Raw genomic sequence first — 18,262 nt, 5'->3', positions numbered from 1 at the left:
ACTACAAGAAATTGAGTGGCTCCTTCCTGCAAGCTCCAGCTGGGTGACAGTATTTAAGGCAAGGTCTGCACCTCAGACCTTGCCTTGGCTTCTTGGCTCCTGGTTGTTCCTGCACTTAGTTCTTGTGTCTGATCCTCTGTTTTCGACCCCTGGACCGGCTGAAGTGTGTTTCCTGGCTCTCGACCCCTGGACAGGAAAATTAGTTTCTTACCTGATAATTTTCGTTCCTGTAGTACCAAGGATCAGTCCAGGACACCTGGGTTGTGACTCCGCACCAGTAGATGGAGACAGAGCAAGACTTGTCGGACTCAGTCATATATGATAATGTGCCAGTCACAGCCCCTCAGTCTTACTCTGTCTCCAGTAGATGGTGCAGGTGCAGTCACAGCCCCTGCCTGCCCTGAGTACTAGTTGTCAGTCAGGGTTAGAGTTTATTGAGTTTTTGCTTCAGTTTTTGTTTTCCAAATAGAATTGTGTTTAGTTGCTGAGGAGAAGTCCCGTCCGCCCTGCCTCCCAGGGGGGTTGGGAGGTTCTGAGGGGACCATCCCCCCCTGGTCGAGGCCGCTGCTAGGGTCGAGGACCCGGCTGAGGGAGTAGCAGCGTCAGGGGTGACACCGGGGAGCCCGGTTCACTCACCCCTGCTGGAACAGGGCTCCAGGACCGTGGACAGCGGCAAATATTAAGGAAAAAAAAAAAAAGTTTCTGCTTTTGTTTTCGGCCGGCTCTCCTTTCCTTTGCGCCGCCGCTCGGGGTTCTCTCGGGGGGGGGGGGGGGGGGGGGGGGGGGGCGGCTCTGCCGCTCGCCGGAGGTTCAATTTAATTTAAAGAATTTAAAGAATTTGTCCTTTGATTTTTTTTTTTTAAGCGCGATCGAGGGCATGCCGCGGGGGTGAGTTGCCGGGCCTGCGGCATGCCCTCGATCGCGCTTAAAAAAAAAAAATCAAAGGACAAATTCTTAAATTCTTTAAATTAAACTGAACCTCCGGCGAGCGGCGGCGCCGCCCCCCCCCCCCCCCCGAGAGAACCCCGAGCGGCGGCGCAAAGGAAAGGAGAGCCGGCCGAAAACAAAAGCAGAAACTTTTTTTTTTTCCTTAATATTTGCCGCTGTCCACGGTCCTGGAGCCCTGTTCCAGCAGGGGTGAGTGAACCGGGCTCCCCGGTGTCACCCCTGACGCTGCTACTCCCTCAGCCGGGTCCTCGACCCTAGCAGCGGCCTCGACCAGGGGGGGATGGTCCCCTCAGAACCTCCCAACCCCCCTGGGAGGCAGGGCGGACGGGACTTCTCCTCAGCAACTAAAAAAAAGGTGATTTCGTGCTTGTAAAAAAAATGTGTGACTGCACAAATGGACACCCTGATAGGCACTCCTATGCACCTAATTAGGCGCCCAGCTAGGCACTCAACTAGGTGCACAAGCACACGCGTAATAGGCCACACAGACGGGTGCACAAGGCACGATCCGATGTAACTTGAGAGGGCAGTAAATGGAGCACAAAAGGCACGCAAAGGTGCCGCCACGGCCTACCATGTGGCGAACCAGCTGAGCCTCAGTGTGGGGCCTAGCCACAAGGGCTGCTCAACCCGCCAAGCAACTACCCATTCTCCAGACACCACTGGAGGTGGGAAAAGAGAATTATTCCTTACCTGCTAATTTTCGTTCCTATAGTACCATGGATCAGTCCAGACAGTGGGTTATATCCCCCAACCAGCAGATGGAGTCAGAACAGAGTTTGAGAGCGTCAGCATATAGAGTAGTGCACCCTCTGCTGGAGCTCAGTATTACGCATAGCAAAGCCCAAAAGCAAAACACAACATTTTGGATCCAGATCCGTCCCCAAAAAGGAACAGAGAAAGATATAAGTAAACAAACGGTCAACGGGACCACCAACAGTCAACTTGTGAGAAGCTGTGAACAGTAACAATAATCAGAGACAAACAGAATGAAAGTTACCTGGAAGAATCCGAGCAGGACCTAATGAAACCCCTAGTGGCGGGCGTCTGGACTGATCCATGGTACTACAGGAACGAAAATTAGCAGGTAAGGAATAATTTTCTTTTCCCTGTACGTACCTGGATCAGTCCAGACAGTGGGATGTACCCAAGCTTCCCTAAACCGGGTGGGGTCCTGAGAGACCTGCTCGGAGAACTTGATCGCCAAAAGAACCCGTGTACTGAGGCGCCAGGTGTAGTCTGTAATGTCTGGAAAAAGTGTGCAACGACTTCCACGTCGCCGCACGGCAGATTTCCTGGGAGGAAACGGAGCGAGATTCCGCCCAGGACGCCGCTTGGGATCGCGTGGAATGAGCCGACACGCTGCGAGGCGGCACCCGCCCCGCCGCAATGTAAGCCGATGAGATGGCGTCCTTTATCCAGCGCGCAATAGTCGTCTTGGATGCCTGAGAACCTCTCCTCAGTCCTGACCAGAGGACAAACAAATGATCGGATACCCGGAAGTCATTGGTAACCTCCAGGTAACGGAGCAGCACACGCTTGACGTCCAGGAGCCGGAGAGACCGGGGTTCCTCTGGAGCGAACGCTGGAAGCTCCACCGTTTGATTGACGTGGAAGGCCGAGACCACCTTTGGTAGGAAGGATGGCACCGTACGAAGGGAAACCCCGGAGTCGGAGAAACGCAGATAAGGGTCCCGGCAGGACAAGGCTTGGAGCTCTGAGATTCGGCGAGCAGAAGAGATGGCTACCAGGAAAACCATCTTGAGGGCCAGGTCCTTGAGGGAGGACCCCCTCAGGGGTTCAAAAGGAGGGCCCGATAGTGTTCGCAGCACCAAGTTGAGGCTCCAAGAAGGGAAAGGATCCCCGACCGGTGGCCGTAGGTGTTTGGCACCCTTCAGAAAACGTGCGATATCCGGCTGAAGGGGTAGAGAGCAGTCCTTCTGTACCAAGACATTCAAGGCCGCCACCTGAACCCGGAGCGAATTATAGGCGAGACCCTTATCCAGACCATCCTGTAGGAAATGAAGGATCAGCGGGACAGTCGCCTCCATGGTTTGGACCCCGTGGTCGGAGCACCAGGCTTCGAAGACCTTCCAAACTCGAACATAAGCGACGGAGGTCGAAGGCTTGCGGGAACGAAGCATCGTTGAGATCATTGTCTCCGGGTAGCCTCTGTGGCGGAGACGGCGCCGTTCAAAAGCCAGGCCGCAAGACAGAAGAGTTCTGCCTGCTCGAAAAATACCGGCCCCTGACGCAGAAGATGAGGAAGATGGAACAGGCAAAGTGGGCCGTCCACCGTCATCTGAAGTAGATCTGCGAACCATGGCCGACGGGGCCATTCCGGGGCTACGAGAATTACAGTCCCTCGATGATGATGGCGTTGTCCGAGAGGATCCTCACCTCTCTGTGTCGCACCAGGGGAAGAAAACGCTGAAGAGCGAAACGCACGGCTCTCGTTTCCAGGCGATTGATCAGCCACTTTGCCTCTTCTGGCGTCCAAGTCCCCTGCGTGGCGCTTCTTTCGCAGACGGCGCCCCATCCCGCGAGGCTGGCATCGGTGGTCACCACCACCCAATTGGGAACCTCGAGCGAGACTCCCCGAGCCAGATGCGAGTGGACAAGCCACCAATCCAGGCTTTTCCTGGCTAATGGTGGAAGCGGCAGGATCACCTGATACTCCTGGGAGACTGGTTTCCAACGGGATAGCAGGGACGCTTGCAGTGGGACGCAGGTGTGCAAACGCCCAGGGTACCATGTCGATGGTGGAGGCCATTACTCCCAGGAGCTGCAGATAATTCCAGGCGGTTGGTTCTTCCAAAGCCGAAAACCGAGACACGTGCTCCCTCAGGGCTTGCGCCTTGTCCTGGCACAGGAACACCATACCCCGCCGGGTATCGAAGCTCGCTCCTAAGAAATCCAGGTGTTGCAAGGGCACAAGGGAACTCTTTGGAAGGTTCACCACCCAGCCCAGAGAGCGTAGGAATTGTACTACTCTGGCCACTGAGGTCTGACCATGTGAGAAGGACTTCGCTCGAATCAGCCAGTCGTCTAGGTACGGATGTACTAGGATACCCTCCTTGCGGAGGGCCGCCGCCACCACTACCATGATCTTTGTGAAGGTCCGAGGTGCGGTCGCCAAACCGAAGGGAAGCGCCTTGAACTGAAAGTGTTGACCGAGAATCTTGAAGCGAAGATACCGCCGGTGAGCCGGCAGGATGGGAATGTGCAAGTATGCTTCTGAGAGATCCAGTGAAGCGAGGAATTCTCCCTTGTGCACTGCAGCAATCGCTGATCGAAGAGTCTCCATGCGGAACCGGCTGACCCTGAGGGCCTTGTTTACCTCCTTCAAGTCCAGGATGGGCCGAAAGGAACCGTCCTTTTTGGGAACGATGAAGTAAATGGAATAGTGGCCCAAGCCCACCTCGAAGGGGACGGGAACGATGGCCCCTATTTCCTGGAGTCGGTCTAGTGCTTGTTGAACCGCTATCCTCTTGAGATCCGAACCGCAGGGGGAGAAGATGAACCGGTCCCTCGGGGGGCGCACAAACTCCAAGGCGTAACCGTCTCTTATGGTGTCCAGCACCCACTGGTCCGTGGAGAAAACTGCCCACTCCTCGTAGAAGTCCATGAGGCGGCCTCCGATCCGGGGAGGTGAGAAGTGGGTTCCTTTGGCATCATTGGGATGACTTTGTGGGTGGATTTCCCTGCCCTGGACCCTCTCTCGCGGGCCCCCGCCCACGAAAGGAACGAGACCAAGGCTGGGATCTTGTCGGCTGTATCCGGGAACCGGACTGCCGGTAAGACCTATAACGTCGCTGTGCCCTGGCCCTGGTTCTACCGGAAGAAAATGACCTGAAGGAACGCTGTCTATCCTCTGGCAGCCGATGCACCGAATTTTCCCCCAGTGACTTGATGATCTGATCCAGGTCCTCTCCAAATAAAAACTTCCCCCGAAAGGGGAGGGAGCCAAGGCTCGACTTGGAGGAAGCATCCGCCGCCCAGTTGCGAAGCCACAAGAGCCGTCGGGCTGCTACAACCGAAACCATGGACCGCGCCATTACGCGAAAGAGATCATACAAGGCGTCCGCCCCGTATGCTATGGCAGATTCCAGACGGTCCGCCTGGGCGGCCTCTTCAGGGGGCAACTCCTGAGAGGTGAAAAGCTGCTGTACCCAGAGTAAGCTGGCCCTTTGCGCGAGCGAACTGCACATCACGGCCCGCATACCTAGGGTGGAGACTTCGAAGACCCTCTCTTGAGGAAGGTTTCTAGTTTACGGTCCTGCATATCCCGCAGGGCTGTTCCACCCGTGACCGGGATGGTCGTCCTCTTGGTCACTGCCGACACCGCTGAATCCACCTTGGGCACCTTGATAAGATCCAAAAAATCCTCAGGGAGCGGGTATAGCTTTTCCATGGCGCGTGTGACTTTTAAGGATGCCTCGGGAGTGTCCCACTCCCTGGTGAGAAGCTGTAGGAAGGACTCATGGATAGGGAAAGCCCTTGCCCTAGGACGGAGGGCGGCAAGTACTGGATCCCCTTTGCGAGAAGAGGTGGCGACGGCAGGAGCCACAGGGATCGGCGGATCTGGAGGTGGGTCGAGGTCCAGCTCCTTAATAATATGGTGGATGAGTTCATCCAGCTCTTCTTTTTGAAAAATCCGTAGGGTTCGAGGGTCGTCCCCCTCCGTATGTCCATCCGGATGCGCCTCCGGGGGTTCCGGGGAGTCGTCTCACCGGCGAAGCCGCCCCCGTGGTACGCCGGGGTGGCACGGGAGAGGGACCCGGCAGGGATCCAGGCGTAACGGACGAGGCGGTGAGACCAACGGCAAGTTTAGGAACCTTGGGGGGAGGGGCCCCCAGGGGATTCAGCGCCTGCGCTCCCATACCCTGCAAATAAGCCATGTGCATTGCCAGAATAAAATCAGGTGAGAAAAACGGGGAGCTGATTGGAATCCCTGGGGGGGGACCGTCCTGGGAGCCCCGGTCGGGCAAACCCCCCGCCGGGGGCAAAGCCTGTTGAGAGCCAGTGCAACCAATCCTGTCTGCATCTGGGAGCGAGTCCGTCTCACGCTGTCCCCCTAAAATGGCCGCCGTTCCCGCCAAAGGCGGCGTCGTGGCCGGCCCGCGCCGCCCGGGCTGAGGAGGAGGCAGGTCCGAAATCGCACCGGAGGACTGCAGGGTGCCTTCCCCGTCGGGGAAGCACCGCTCACAAAGCCCCTCCCTCAGAAATTGATTCCCCGGTTCGCCGCAGGCCTCACACCTCGAGGACCGCAGCATGTCAGCACCGGGAAAAAAGCCTTGGGGGGGGGGGGGGGGCCAAAAACGAGCTAGTGCCGCAGGGGGGCCTGGAATGGCCCTAACAACCCGCCGAAGAGGTCCAGGAACTGCGTGGGAAAACCCCCATTTCAGTTGAGCACACACCCGCGGGCGGAGCTTGCGAACCGCGGGACCCACAAACGACGCGTGGAGCAGCCGGAACCACCGGCATCCACGGGGCACCACCAAAAAGAAGCAAACCTGTGGAGAAAGAAACTAAAAAAAACTTCCACTTACCCCAACGGAAGAGGAAAGGAGTCCAGAATAGAGAAGGCAGAGCCACAGACACCACCTCCTCAAAAATTGAAAAGTCTTTTTTTTTTTTTTTTTTTTTAAACTTTAAGGATCCAAAATGAAGAGAAACATAAGACAGGGAAATACTGTGGAGAAAAAGAAAGAAATAACCAAAAATGAAGGAACCCTGTCAATCTGGGGGAGCTAGTGGATCCCCCCACTCACATCTGCTGGAGTCAGAAGAATACTGAGCTCCAGCAGAGGGTGCACTGCTCTATATGCTGACGCTCTCAAACTCTGTTCTGACTCCATCTGCTGGTCGGGGGATATAACCCACTGTCTGGACTGATCCAGGTACGTACAGGGAACGGCCATTAGATCACTCGCCGAGCAGAGAGACTGAGTGGGGGGGGGGGGGGGGGAATCCCTACTCAACTTCCCTTCTCAATTTTTTTTTTAAGCTTTACCTGAGCTTAGCCTGTCCCAGCTGAGTACAAGCATGGTCTCCAGCTGTGGGGGGGGGGAGAGGGTATATACCTTCATGCCTTTCAGCAGGTTTTTTTTGTCCATGCCAGGCACTCATCTGAGGGATCACGGAAATCACCTCAGGAATTCTCAACTGAGAGAGGCATCCCCACAGGAGGGCGGGGTGAATTAATTTCCTTCTTCTTTCCTCCTAAACTTTAAAGCAATCCCCAGTAGGGAGATGCACGTTCACCATCTGCTGGAGACAGAGAATACTGGCGAGCTGATGTCACTGCAGGGGTATATATACTGTGATGCCAGCTTTGCTCTGTCTCCATCTGCTGGTAGAGGTGCATAATCCACTGGTTCTGGATTCATCTCTGGATGCTAAGAAAATCTGTACTTTTAGCCAGGGAGGAAAATAATACGTGGGGAGGTAGATCTTAAAAAAATACGCGACCATGTACTTTTGTTCGCGCACCAGGTGCAAACAAAAGTACGCTGGATTTTATAAGATACGCGCGTAGCCGCGTCTATCTTATAAAATCTGGGATCGGCGCGCGCAAGGCTGCCGATTTTGGGCAGCCTGCGGGCGCCGAGCCGTGCAGCCTGCCTCCGTTCCATCAGAGGCCGCTCCGAAATCAGAGCGGCCTCGGAGAGAACTTTCTTTCGCCCTCCCCTCACCTTCCCCTCCCTTCCCCTACCTAACCCCCCCCCCTCCACCTTTATCTATGGATTTACGCCTGCCGAAGGCAGACGTTAATCCACGCGCGCCAGCGGGCTGCTCCAGAGGGCGCTGCCACGCCCCCGGGCCGAAACCACGCCCCGGGCCTGCCCCCCAAACGCCACGTCATTTGGCGACGCCCCCGACACGCCCCCTTAAAAAAGCTCAGGGACTTACGCACGTCCCGGCGCGCCGGCGTGCAAGGGCCCTGCTCGCGTAAATCCGGCCGGATTTACGCGAGGAGGGCATTTAAAATCCGCCCCATAGAGTATTATCCAACTCTAAATATTATTTTCCTTTCCAAAAGTCCCCACAAAACAAATGGGAGGACGTGTCTGTGGATACTTGGACTCTTGTGATAAATTTCAAAACTAAAGTACATGCACGCTTTTACTTTGAATCTAACAGTAAAGTATGCAGTTTTAAAGTACTGTGGATAGTTGAAAAATCAACCCAATGACTAAGGATGTGCTGGAAAAAAAAATAAACCAGGGTCTCTCCTTTACTCTTCCTCTCATCTTAACCCTTCCCCCAAACACTGATGCTCTTCTCTCACCGAGTACATGGCCTTTTCCTCTTCCAGGGCTTTGGCATGCTTGATGGCTTCTGCCTCCTCCTTGTCCTTCCGAAGCATTCTATAGAGACAGGAGAATGTAAGACTGCTTTGTACCACACTTTGAAGAGGAATTAATGGCAAAAGAAAGACATATTAGAATAAAACAGGTTCTGGACTATCAGGCATGTCAACTCCAATTCACAGAGCATAAACAACTGCATCTACCTGCAAGGAAAAATCATATAGAAATAAATTTAACAAAAAAGCTAGCTGTATCTTGGGTCCTCATAAAGACATACCCTGAACCTACCTACCTTTTCTTTTGAGACATGTACTTTAACCCTTTGGTCCATGCAAGAAAACTTGCTTGAATTCTGAAGAAGGATCAAGGCCTTCTTAGCTACAAAGGTACAGCTATTTATTATGTAAATAGCTCCGGAGCTAACAGTGCGCTCCAACGGAGCGCACTGTTAGCTTGCTCTTGGACGTGCGTTTTCCCTTACCCCTTATTCAGTAAGGGGTGGAAAATGCACGTCCAACCCGCGGCACCTAATAGCGCCCTCAACATGCAAATGCATGTTGATGGCCCTATTAGGTATGCGCGCGGGATACAGAAAGTAAAATGTGCAGCCAAGCCGCACATTTTACTTTCAGAAATTAGCGCCGACCCAAAGGTAGGCGCTAATTTCTTCCGGCAGTGCACAGAAAAGCAGTAAAAACTGCTTTTCTGTGCACTCTCTGACTTAATATCATGGCGATATTAAGTCCGAGGTCCCGAAGAGTAAAAAAAGTTAAAAAAAAAAAAATTTTGAATTCGGCCCGCGGCTGTCGGGCCGAAAACCGGACGCTCAATTTTGCTTGCGTTCGGTTTCCGAGCCCGTGACTGTCAGCGGGCTCGAGAACAGACGCCAGCAAAATTGAGCATCGGCTGTCAAACCCGCTGACAGACGCCGCTCCAGGCTAAAAGGAAGCGCTATGGACACGCTAGTGTTCCTAGTGCCTCCTTTTGCCAGATTCTACCGCACCACCTCATTTGCATACTGTATCGCACGTGCCGGGAGAGCGGACGAAGGCCCGCTCTCCCGCGTTTTTACTGAATCGGCCTGACAGTGTTTTCCATAGATAGTAGGCTGAATTAGCCATGCTGCCTGGGATGTCCTTCAGGGGACAGCTGGGTAGAGCTTTACCAAGCTGACAGAGCTTTGCCATATGTACAGCTGCATGTCCTTTTCTCGTGTGGCACCATCTTCTTAGTCTATTCCAAAGCGTGTCTGCGAAGCATGAAGTGTCCAGGAAGGTGGGTGGGTCGGCATGGTTAATTCAGCCTGCTATCTACTGAAAACACAGTTTATGGTACGCAAACTTGCTTTTTTCCATGCAGATAAGCAGGCTGAATTAGCCATGCTATCTGGGAGTCCTCAGCTGAAGGTTGTAAGCGCAACAAGATGAGTCCTTGTCGGAACACTGGGTAGCTCCTAAGGATAAGTGAGCCTCAGCTTCAACCTGGCCCCGAGCTGCGGACAGTCTTCCTACTATATTCCTGACTGAAGAATGGATCTGCCCATCACTGCAACTGCTGCTTGCTGATCAAGACAGTTGTTGCGCAGGAGGTGGATTCTTGAACTGAGGTGGGGTTGACGCAACCCACAGACAAGAGCCTACGGGCCCCCACCGACAGCAGGTGGAGTGGACTGAAGCTAGAGGCCACTGGAGCTTCACCTATACCAGCCCACGTTCCCCTCGTGTTGAGCCTTTGGGTGCCGGTGCCGGCAGGACTTAGGCAGGCCTCGGGATTGGACGTCAAAGGCAGGTAGTTCAGCCCAGAGACAGCAGCCAGCAGGTGATGTAGTTCTATCCTGGACTTGTCCCAGTACAGGAACCCAAGCACCAAGGAACGAGGATTGACTGAAGGTGCTTGAGCAAAGAAAGGCCAGAGCCATAGGAGTCCACGTCCAGAGGATAGGGACAGAGGCATCACTGTCGAACTTGAATGAGAGCTGGCGGCAATTGGAGGGTGTAGCAAGCAACGTAGAACTCTGGACACAAAGGAGTCTATAACGTGGTCATCTGTAGCAATGGTCAGGGCATGGCGAAGGCAGGCGTGGTCATCCGTAGCAGTAGTCGGCATGGCGAAGGCAGGCATGGTCAGGCATAGCAATGGTCAAGGTACAGAGAAGGCAGGCAAGATCAGCCATAGCAGAGGTCAGGCTTGGAGAAGGCAGGCAAGGTCAGACGTAGCAGAGGTCGGCACCAGGAGGTCAATCAGAGTACAGATGAGATGGACGAGGAATCAGGAACTTGGAGACAATCAGGAACACGGATCAAGGAAGCACGGAGGCAATGAGTACTCAGAATCAAACAGGGAACCAAGGAGACCTGTTGCAAAGGCAATGCTATGGTGCGAGGCCTGAGCATTTATACGCTGAGGGATCTGACATCAGCATCCGGGTCTGCGGCCAGGTTCTCGCCGCGGGCCCTTTAAAAGGTTTACTGATGCGCGCACGCCTAGGGAGGGGCGCAACGCCGCTGGCGGCATTTCTCCGCGATCCCCGCAGAGAGGCCCAATGGATGGAGGCATCCTGGCTGGGAAGTGGAGCAGGGCCGGAGACGCTGGCGGGAGCTCAATGTCTGAGCTGGCGGCCCACTGCCGCAAGCTACAGGGAGAGCTGGAGCCTGGAAGTTGCTTAGAAAGATGAGAGGGCCGCACCGCAGGGCTGCCATGGGCGGCAAGCATAACAACAGTAATGGAAAGTGAAAGTGTGGAGCGAGGACCATGTAGTGGCTTTGCATATGTCCATGATTGGAACCTCATGCAGATGGGCTACTGATGCTGCCATCGCTCTTACATGATGCGCCTTTGGCAAACTGGTCAGAGTCTTTGATCTTTTACTGTAACAATACTGAATGCATTGCGAAATCCAAGTCGAGAGTTCTCTTAGAGACCAGTAGTCATGAAGCATTCGGGCTGAAGGAAACTAACAGCTGTGAGGCTCTAGCCTCGGAATGTGTTCTATGTTTATAGCAGGCCAAGGTTCCCTTACAGTCCAGTGTGTGGAGCTGCCTCTCCCCCTCTTTTTTGTGTGGCTTCGGGAAGAAGGTTGGCAAGGTGATAGTTTGGTTTATGTGGAAAACAGAGAACAGCTTGGACAAGATCGAAGGGTGAGTCCACAAGGTCACCTTGTTGTGATGAAACTCCCCAAGTATGGTGAGTAGTGAACCAGAGCCTGTAACTTGCTGATTCTTCTTGCGGAGGTCAGGGCAACTAAAAACAGAACCTTCCAAGAGAGATATCTTATGAGAGTAGTCTCCAGAGGTTCGAAGGGTGGAAGTGTCAGCTGTTCTAGAACAAGGTTGAGATCCCTCGGGACTGGTGGTTTGTGCACCAGAGGTCGCAGTCATAGAATGCCCTTCATGAAATGGGAAACCAATGGATGATTGGATACTGGTAGGCCATTATGGGGATGATGGTAGGCAGCAATCGCTCTGACATGAACCCTTACCGAAATCGTCGCCAGTCCTGCCTGATAAAGGGAGTGATGGTACTCCAAAAACTGCTCCGGTGAGCAGGAGAAGGGGTCATGCCCTTGTCATTACACCAAGCTACATATCTCAGCTATTTGCTCTGATAGTTACATCTGGTGGAGAATCTACGGGATAACAATAGCACGTCTTGGACTGCCGAGGGCAAGCACAGGTGATTTAATACTGTCCTTTCAACCTCCACATGCTGTGAGATGCAGTGAGGAATACACTGGGTGAAGCAGGATGCCCTTGTCCTGCGACAGAATATCTGCACTGTGGGTGAGAAGAATGGGTGGTTCAATGGAGAGATGCACAAAATAGGCATACTACGGTTGTCTGGGCCATGCCTGAGCGATTAGAATGAGGTTGGCGACGTCCACTTCTGCACGAATCTCAAGAAGAATGGATAAGCAGGCCATTGACTTATATTTCTCAAATGAATACATGATGAGGGGAGACTAACTTACAATTTCTACTTGAAACGTAGAAGGCCATAAGAAGACAATTTTCACTGCCTCAGATGTGGCATCCTTTTTGCTTTATAAGCTTTGTGAATACAGGAAAATTGGTTCTTACCTGCTAATTTTAATTCCTGTAATACCATAGATCAGTCCAGACCAGTGGGTTATGCACTCCCACCAGCAGATGGAGTCAGAGAGCAAAGCTTCGAGGCACTGGTATCCCAATACTGCAGCTCATCAGTATTTATTGATTCGGGTGTGCATTCATTTGCAACGTATTGGCAATCTGCAACGTATAGGTCCATATTCATTGTATTCATGGGTTCGCGAAACGTATTGAGATCTCCCACGAATAAAACATACTATTTTATTTGTTATTTTTCTATTCCGACATTCGATTTGACATATCACATTGGTTTACATATAACAAGATGTCTAAGGCTAGCCTTATGACATGATACAATATAACAGCTTAATTGTGTAACTAGCTAAGTACATATAACTGTTTTACAAGATAGTATTACAATATAATATGCTTACCAGCATAACTTTTTACAGAATATGTTCAGAGTTAAATTAACTATGTACAGTGGCAGGAGGGGAGCTGGCGGGGCAGGGGGCGGGGATTGTTATTTGGGGGGGGGGGGGGGGGACTGTGGCAGAATTATTTATCTAGTGTGAATGCTTTCCGGAAGAGCCAGGTTTTGAGGTTCTTTCAGAAGATGGGTGTAGAGGGGTCAGTTCTGAGAGCGGGTGGAAGGTTGTTCCAGAGGTGAGGGCCTGCTATGGATGCATACGTTTTATACTTTTGGCGCGCTCACAGTGATTTCTAAGTGGCGTTTGAAATAGACCGCCATTTGAGTGTATCCATAGCCAAAAACCAGCCCTTTTTCCTGTGAGTCATCAGTGACCTCACAGCCCTCTCATAGAGTGGGTCGGACAGGTTGGCAAGGAGACCAGAATGCAACATATCAGCGGTAAGAATTTTGGCAATGCAGCCAATCGGGCTCTCACTCAGTGGTTGGTGACGCTTTTGCTAATGATCCAGCACTATATATACTTAAGCACGCGGCGTGCCACGCATTTTCTTTGCAGGGATGATCTGGGGAGGTGGTTTGCGGAAGGTGGCTGCACTCAGAGCTAGTCTGAGTTCTCAAATCTGTATTCAATTGCTAGTTAGGCTAGCTACTTCAATAGAAAAACATATTTGTTCTGCATTTGGCTGCAGTGCCAGCTACTAGCCCTGTTTTTTTATTTTACTGCAAATATTCTTATTGATCTGAGACGGTTTCTCTCTGCCACTGAGAGAAGCTGGCAAGCTGCTAGCAGTAGCAGTGGCATTTTGCTGCTTATTTTATCCCCTGGGGTCGGTTGCAAGCAGCATTTGGGTGTTGTGGGTGGGAGATATATTCAATTGCTAGCTAGTTTTGACAGAATTGCTATTGGAAAAGATATTTCATTGATTTTGTTATGTGCCAAGCAAGGGTTTTTTGGTAAATGCACTTTTTTTTTTCTTTTATTGAACTCACTGTCTGTGCTCTTTTAATCAAAGAAGGCAGTGCACTGAGCATCAGTGATAGTGGACACAGGGCAGTTTTGCAGACTCATATATATTGGGACAGCGGTGGTCTGTGAAGCCAAATCCCCAGTGGGCCTCTTTTGTAGTTACCACTTTGTTGTGTGCACTTACATTACATTAGTGCACATCAAGGCACTGTACCAGTGGGCCAGCCAGTTTTGCAGACTCACGTATAAACGTATAATCGTATATTGGGACAGCGGTGGTCTGTGAAGACAAATCCCCATAGGCCTCTTTTGTAGTTACAAGCTTGGTGTGTGCACATACATTACATTAGTGCACATCAAGGCACTATGCCTGTGGCTAGGCAGTTTTGCAGACTCATGAATATTGGGAAGGCCAAACCACAGTGGGCCTCTTTTGGAAATAATTATTTTAACTGAAATCCCTAGCAGGCAGTGACATTAAATCCAGGGAGGTAGATCTTAAAAAAATGCGCACCAGGCGCAAACAAAAGTACGCTGGATTTTATAACATACGCGTGTAGCCGTGCGTATCTTATAAAATCCGGGATCGGCGCGCGCAAGGCTGCCGATTTTGGGCAGCCTGCGCGCGCCGAGCCGCACAGCCTGCCTCCGTTCCATCAGAGGCCGCTCCGAAATCGGAGCAGCCTCGGAGGGAACTTTCTTTCGCCCTCCCCTCACCTTCCCCTCCCTAACCCACCTCTCCGGCCCTATCTAAACCCCCCCCCCCCAAACCTTTATCCATGGATTTACGCCTGCCGGAGGCAGATGTAAATCCGCGCGCGCCAGCAGGCTGCTGGCGCGCCAAGACCCGACCCGGGGGCTGTTCCGGAGGGCGCAGCCACGCCCCCGGAATGCCCCAGGGCCAAAACCACGCCCCTGGGCCCGCCCCCAAACACCGCGTCATTTGGCAACGACCCCGACATGCCCGACACGCACCCTTAAAAAAGCCCCGGGATTTACGCGCGTCCTGGGGCTCTGCGCGCGCCAGCGGCCTATGCAAAATAGGCGTGCCCGCGAGCAGGGCATTTAAAATCCACCCCATAATGTCAGGGAAAGCTAGACGTGGTTGGGTGATTGGGACTGGGAGAGGAGACACCTCAAAAGGGAGTGCCAGTCTCCCATTAAAGTTAAAAAGGGACCTGTTACAATCTAAAATCTTTAGAGGGGCAGGCAGTTCCATCTGGAAAAAAATGAAATCTAAAAATGATGCATCACCACCACCTGTTTCTGACCCTGTAGTTTTGGAGGTGAGGGAAGAGGAGGCAGAGTCATGCAAGACAAAATGTCAACACCCAAAAGCAGCAGTGGAACAGCAGTCTTGACTTAGCTTTGACAATGTAGCACAGGCACTGTTTGCTTCTGATTCCGATGAAGAATCATCTTGTGTGGGATTCTCATCAGAAACGAAGCAGTAATAGCTGACGAAGTTTTAGGAGGATTCGTTAGTCCTGTCTTAGCCTCCACTTCAGTGCAGCAGGGGAGAGATGAAACTGATGAGAAGGAGGAGGAGGAAGGGCAGTCAGCGCAGGCACAGAGTGTGGCTGATGCCCCTGGCATTGCTTCTCAGGGTGCACCCACTACTTCAGCTCCAGTGCCAGCATCCACCCCCAAGGCTATACAGAAGGGAGGATCACGAAAGACATCTGCGATCTGGAGCCACTTTAAAGTGACGGAGGGCCCACGTTTTGCTCGGTGTAATTACTGTAGCAGGGCTATTAGTAGAGGCAAGCAAATGGGACATTAATTTTGGCATGACGCATCATATCAAGAGGCAACACCCAACAACAGTTCTGCCATCTGGGGATGGTGGTAGTACCAGTCAGAGGACCCCTTCCAAACAGCGTGAGTGGTTGAAAAAGAGCAGAGTCACCCCACGCCCTCAGCTCCTTCTAGCAGTCAGGTGGCAGGCCAGCAACCCCCTCACATGTGGCAGAAGCGACAACCCACCATGGAGGAAATAGGGTGGAGTGCGGTAACGCTATCCTGGGGTAGGAGGCAGGCAGCCTCAAAAGTTGTAACCTGAAGCATTGGGGAAATGATTGCCCTTGATGACCAGCCCTTGCAGGTAGTGGAGAATGTGGGTTTCAAGCATTTTCTGAAGGTCGTACTTCCAAATTACAAAGTCCCCTCCAGAACCACATTGTGACGGGGTCACTATGCCAGTCCGGGTAGGTAGATTAAAGCCAGGAACAAAAACTCCCTGGAACTAAAGTCCTAGAAGGAGGGGGAAGAAAACCCAGGTGACACAGAGTCAAGGATATACACTGGTGGCTTCCCCTGTAACCATAGAGACAAACACACAGGAGTGGGAGGTTACGGGTAGGGCCTTCCTCGGAGCCAATCAGCTGGCAGAGGAGGAGGAGTTTACTAGGTATAAAAGACTCCCTGACCCTGCAGTTTCAGTCTCCTGCAGGAGACTGAAGGAGAAGGACCATGCTACCTGCTGCTCTGCAAGACTGGAACTTTGGTGCTCCTGCTTAGAGGGAAGACAGATGGCTGCCGTGACTTCCAGGAAGGTGAGCCGGGAGCTAAAGACTGTTTTACTAACCGGATGTTCCTACTTAAGGATAGTGGTTGAGAGACTGCCAGAGAGTGGGTTGTATCTGAAGGGACAAGGAAAATATCCCAAGAGATACTGTGGGAGGTGGCAGTTAGGCCCTTGGGGCCAGACTTTTGAACTTTGGACTTGATGTTGTTTGGTGATGAACATTTGAAGCCAGCCTTTGCAGGCTGAGTTGCTGGCTCACTGGGAAGGGCATCTGCCTTCCAGCCAGGCTGGGAGGGTTCAAATCCCACCTGAGGAGTTGTGAGGATAAGTTACAAAGAACTTCTATTTGAGTTTTCAAGGGACCAGGAAAGCCTTCTCAGGGGCTAGACCATGGAAACAATGCAGTTGGGGGAGCACGGACCTGATGAACGGTGACACACATTTAGCAGAAAGGTCATCCCCAGCCTGTACAAGCAGTGCCACAGTCACATCCAAGCACTGCTAGCTAAGGCAGAAGGGAGTGTGCATTTCACCTGCGATATCTGGACCGCCATGAATGCTGCCTTTCCCTGACAGCACACTGGTGGGACCTGGCTGTATCAGGGTAGAGGTGGGCTTTACTGCACACCCACCTGACAGACCAGGCCCACACCGCAGCCAATATTCTAGCATGCAGACAGATGCTGGAGGGCTGGCAACTACACCAGCGAGACAGGAATCCTCAGGCAGGGTTCTTTATCACAGACAATGAAACATAGAAATGATGGCAGAAGAAGACCAAACAGCCCATCCAGTCTGCCCAGCAAGCTATGCACTTTTTTTTTTTTTTAATTTCTTTCATACTTCTGTTACACTTGGCTCTTAGTAAGCACTCGGGAGGAGGTGTGGCGCTTTATGTCCGGGATGGCATAGAGTCCAACAGGATAAACATCCTGCATGAGACAAAAGACACAAGTAAACTTAATGGAGTACAGCGCTTCCTGTTATCTGTTATTGTGTGTGTGCTTCTACTCTGTGCCCTTGAAAAATGCAGCTGGTTGATGTATCAAAATGTGTGCTACAAATCCTAAATCAAAAAATAAAGTTACATTGTGACAAACAAATTTTTTTTTTTTTTACTTAAATACGCATTTTTAGTGAATTATAAACTCCAATACAAGGTCATTTATACAGAATGCGTGTTTGGAACAGTTGGACAAACATACATGAACTGTTGGGAAGCCATTCTCAATAAATGCTCACTAGACAATGATTTTGATTATCAAAACATCAAGAAAAAGAGAAGAACATCTTAAAAGTGAACTGGATAATCAACTGGAATATCTGAAGAAACAAGACCTTTTGTTTTGACATCATACACGAGGATTACAAAAACAATGTTGAGAGCTTTACTAAAGAATTGAAGACTACCAAGTTTGATAAATTCAAACGCAACGAAGCAGACTATAAGAACAACAGAGTATATACATGGCAGTATTCCAATAAGCAGATCTATAAGAATAAAGAATATGTACAAAATGATAATAACAAAGTAATTAGAGAGGAAAGAAATGATAAAAGGCACCAAGACAGCAATGCCAAGCATGTACAGAGCAGTACTGATTTAGAAATTGACCCACCAGCACCTTTGTTTACCACTGGTATGAAAAATAGACCATTCTCAAGGATTCATAAGATGGGCAAATTCTGGAGGAAGGATTCAGTCAGAGAAGAAGTAACAGATCCTAAATCTTCAGTATCTTTTTTTCAGAGGAAGAGGAGAGTGGAGGGGGAGGGGAGAGGAAGGAGAGGGAGTTTCAACAACCGGTTTCAGAATACCAAGACCGAAGGTTTCAGAATTAGAGACAAGAAACAATAATAGAGTCATCAATATATCTTCAAGAATTCTTAGTAAAGATGAAGATTGATTTGTATTGTATACAGGAATTCCGGTATATAAAAATAAAATAAATAAATTAAACAAAGGTTTGTCATTCATCCCTACTCCATCCTACAATGCATTTC

The 18,262-nt window shown here is 51.3% G+C and overlaps 1 protein-coding gene across 9 annotated transcripts in view; it reads right to left on the bottom strand.

The window, feature by feature from the left end:
- CLASRP (CLK4 associating serine/arginine rich protein) overlaps nt 1–18,262 on the bottom strand; it is a 531,120-nt gene that overhangs the window by 298,122 nt on the left and 214,736 nt on the right. For all 9 annotated transcript variants that reach the window (XR_003859212.1, XR_003859213.1, XR_003859215.1 and 6 more), the window contains one exon: nt 8,243–8,321. Coding sequence is in view for 4 of the 9 variants with exons in the window: in XM_029620007.1 (XP_029475867.1) it covers nt 8,243–8,321 (79 nt within the window). In the remaining 5 variants the exon portion in view is untranslated. The remainder of the gene's footprint in view (nt 1–8,242; nt 8,322–18,262) is intronic.

This window comes from Rhinatrema bivittatum, chromosome 11, assembly GCF_901001135.1.
Source record: "Rhinatrema bivittatum chromosome 11, aRhiBiv1.1, whole genome shotgun sequence".
NCBI classification, from domain to species: Eukaryota; Metazoa; Chordata; class Amphibia; order Gymnophiona; family Rhinatrematidae; genus Rhinatrema; species Rhinatrema bivittatum.
Note: the sequence above shows the minus strand (reverse complement) of the source record. Positions and strands in the feature narration are given on the sequence as shown.